The sequence below is a fragment of the Echinops telfairi genome, unplaced genomic scaffold, assembly GCF_000313985.2.
Source record: "Echinops telfairi isolate 266 unplaced genomic scaffold, ASM31398v2 ScPeMD7_2;HRSCAF=8, whole genome shotgun sequence".
NCBI classification, from domain to species: domain Eukaryota; kingdom Metazoa; phylum Chordata; class Mammalia; order Afrosoricida; family Tenrecidae; genus Echinops; species Echinops telfairi.
This window is the reverse complement of record NW_022103898.1, coordinates 15,338,857-15,341,987: the sequence shown is the minus strand read 5'-3', so window position 1 is coordinate 15,341,987 and position 3,131 is coordinate 15,338,857. Positions and strand designations below refer to the sequence as shown.

General features: G+C 46.9%; 1 protein-coding gene across 4 annotated transcripts in view; it reads left to right on the top strand.

The window, feature by feature from the left end:
* Positions 1-2,876, top strand: part of HMGXB4 (HMG-box containing 4) — a 42,385-nt gene extending 39,509 nt beyond the window's left edge. For all 4 annotated transcript variants that reach the window (XM_045292772.1, XM_045292766.1, XM_004700319.2 and 1 more), the window contains 2 exons: positions 29-151; positions 575-2,876. In XM_045292772.1, coding sequence (XP_045148707.1) covers positions 29-151; positions 575-619 — 168 coding nt within the window. In that variant the 3' untranslated portion in view covers positions 620-2,876. The remainder of the gene's footprint in view (positions 1-28; positions 152-574) is intronic.
* Positions 2,877-3,131: the final 255 nt, after the last annotated feature.

Sequence of the window (3,131 nt, the reverse complement as noted above, 5' to 3'; positions counted from 1 at the left end):
CCCCCATCCTGCCCTGCTCCCCTTTCAGGGAATGGTTGCTGTGTCTGGCAGTCTGTCCGTGCTACTGGATTCCATCATCTGTGCGCTTGGCCCCTTAGCGTGTCTGACCACACAACTACCTGAATTGAACGGCTGTCCCAGGCAGGTCTTGGTGAGTTGCCCTTGGATCTGGGGGCTGAGTCCCTGGGGAGCAAGAGAAACCCTGGTTTTCCAGAAGCACTGTCAGGCGTGGGCTTGAGAGTCTTCACGCCAGGTTGCAGCCCCTTCGTATGTCAGCCTTTGGGACTTGACGCTAGAATGAGACCATATTGTCCGAGGGATCGAGCTTTGCATTCCGGGAAGCTTGAAAGCACGCCATCTCGCCAAGAGCAGAGCCTTCCAGCCCTGGGGGGCTGTGGTTCCCATATTCCCTTTGTTTTCCTGCCCTGGGCCAATGGGAGCCGCTGGTAGGGAAACTCCCAGGATCTCCCCCAAGTCTGATCGCTCCTCCTCCCTCTCCCTTGAGGGAAGAAACACTTCTCAGAAAACCTGTGTGAAGTACTCTTCAACTGATCCTTTTTTCCTTGTCTTACAGTCGAACACCCTAGACAACATTGCTTACATCATGCCTGGACTCTGACAGCAAAGAATCCTGGGACAGAAACCTGATTCTACCACATTGCTGGCTGGCTGTGTATATGTGACTGTTCCAACCCCCTTCACTGGTCTCGGTGTAGGTTTTAAATTTTTATATGTGTATATACATAATGTACAATATATACATAGGACTTTAACGATGTTGCTATTAATAATTTTACGAAATGGCAAAGGTTTGGCCAAGAGAAAAACTTTAGAATGAATCTGGGCTGGGGTTCTTCTTTCTCCCGTGGTGGGTCCGTCTGCCTTAATCAGTGTAACTCGGGGGCTAGGGGCTGATTCCAGGTGCCGAGTGCACCCTTTTACGGACAGCTAAAAGGTGTTTTTTCCCCAAGGTCAGTTGTACCTGCAGACCCATCACTGACCGTTTGCCTTATCTGTCTTGTAGTCTAAAATTTAATAGGAAAGACTTATGGAAAGATGACCATTACCTAAGGTATAAAGCCCTTCAGCTTGAAGTGACCTCGGCGGAAGGTGATCAAATCTTTCCCATCCTGTAGTTACTGAGATGAGTAGGAGCCGCATAGGTGGGTCCCTTCCAGTTCCTACTACATCTGTGTCCATGTCTCAAAATTCATTGTGATCATTGGTACCTTTGGTGGCGTCATTAGAGACCAAGGGGTCATGGGAGCCCTGGCAGCATCAATAGTTTGGAGAGGGCAGAGTCGCCCGTACCACCAGTTGGACTTAACTGGCCCAGAACATCTAAGAGCTGGTGTCTCTTGTTGGCAGCACTCAGTTCACCACTGAGCCCTCACCCCTTCTGCTGCGTGGTTGCGTGGGAGCCATGGAGGGCAGGCTCTGCCCGTGGGAATCTTGGGTTCATCTTACTCCCTTCCCTGGTGGGCAGAAAGGCTGTTCTGCATTCCACACACACATGAGCTGAAAAAAGAGTACTTGATGTTCATGGAGGTTTATTTATGTGCGCGTGTGAATGTGTTTTAATTATGTGTATTTAACTCTTTAAATCTTCGACTTTAATTTATCCTGTAAATTTCTGTACATATAATTTAATAACAGTCTCCACAGAGGAGCACGTGGAAGATACAGACTTGCCATTTCTTTCTTCCTCCCTTCCTTCCACTGCTCTGCTCTAAAACTCCAATCATTTACATTTTAAGGCATTTGGCCTCAAAAAGAATCATTATATTGGGTTTCTGCATCTTTATGAAGACTTTTATAAAGTCCTTTAATAATGTCAAGGAAGTAAAATTAAAAGGAATGTTGCCATTCTCAGCCCCTCTTATTTCCAAAACCCAGACTTTTGCTTCCCAGTTGGCGAGAAGACAGCTGAGCACGTCAAGATTGTTCTAAATTCGGTGTGAGGTTACCTGCTGCTCTGAGGAGCCCAGCTCGAAGGAGGCAGCGGTGCTCTCTTCCCCTGGCCTCGGCCTGGTACTCCGACGGCACAGCCAGCCCTGTGCAGACAGTGCAGCCAGCGGGCGTCCTGTTTCCTTCCTTTCCCCTCCCCCATCAGGGTTGTCATGGCCTGTATTTCTCAGCAGTCTTCTGGCTGCTGAATGCCTTTCTCAGCTCGACAGCTCTGAGATTTAACTGGGGAGACAAAAGCATCAGGAGTGTGTGGGAACTGAAATCAAGAGGAACAGAAATCTTGATTTCTTGGGTTAGACAGGTGCTTCCCAAAGACCGCCGGTGAGGCCGCCTCTTGGGAGGCCCTGCAATGATCCGAGGGACCTGCAAAAGCAGACGCTTACACTTTATCCTTGATTTGGGGCTACCGGACAGACGTCTTCCACTGCCCAGGAGGCACTGTAATTTTTTTTTTTTTTTTTCTGAAAAGGAGGCAGTAGGCCAAATTAGTGTGGGGAGTTATGGATTAGACCCTCCATCCACACCTTGAGTCTGCCCCATGGAAGCTTTCAGTTTGACACTGGGTGCTCAAGGAGGGGGCCTTGGGATTAGTACAAAAAGAACCAGTCCTTCTGCCGGCATCTGTCCACTTCCATGCGATTCTAATGAGCACTTGCTTTCTGTTTGTGTTCTTTTCACCCCAGCCCTCTTATATTTGTATTTAAAATTTGTACACATTTGTATAATAACCTGTACCTTGTAGTATTTGGGTACTAGTAGCAAAAAACTTTGGATTCAGACCTTGCAATTTTTATATCGTTGTTTTATTTTTGTTTTTTAAATACTAGTGGTTTGATCCAAATCCCATTGCAGTTGTATAAAGAAATGAAATTTTGTACTTATATTATTAAAAAATCACATTTTTAATATTTGTAGTCCAGTCTCAGCTATCTTTTCCATGCTGCAAACCAAAATCACTATGAATTCATAAAGCTTCCATTTTCCACGCTACATCGTACCATCATTTGGGGGACAGGGTGGGGATCTGATGCGGCAGGAGCCATTGGCCCCAAGTAGAGGGCTTATTTCTAACCTGTGCCACATCCCTTGTACACTCCTTGCTCGGTCCCCATTGAGTCTGGAGTGAGGGACCATTTTATTTTCTCTTGCAAATTGAAAATCCA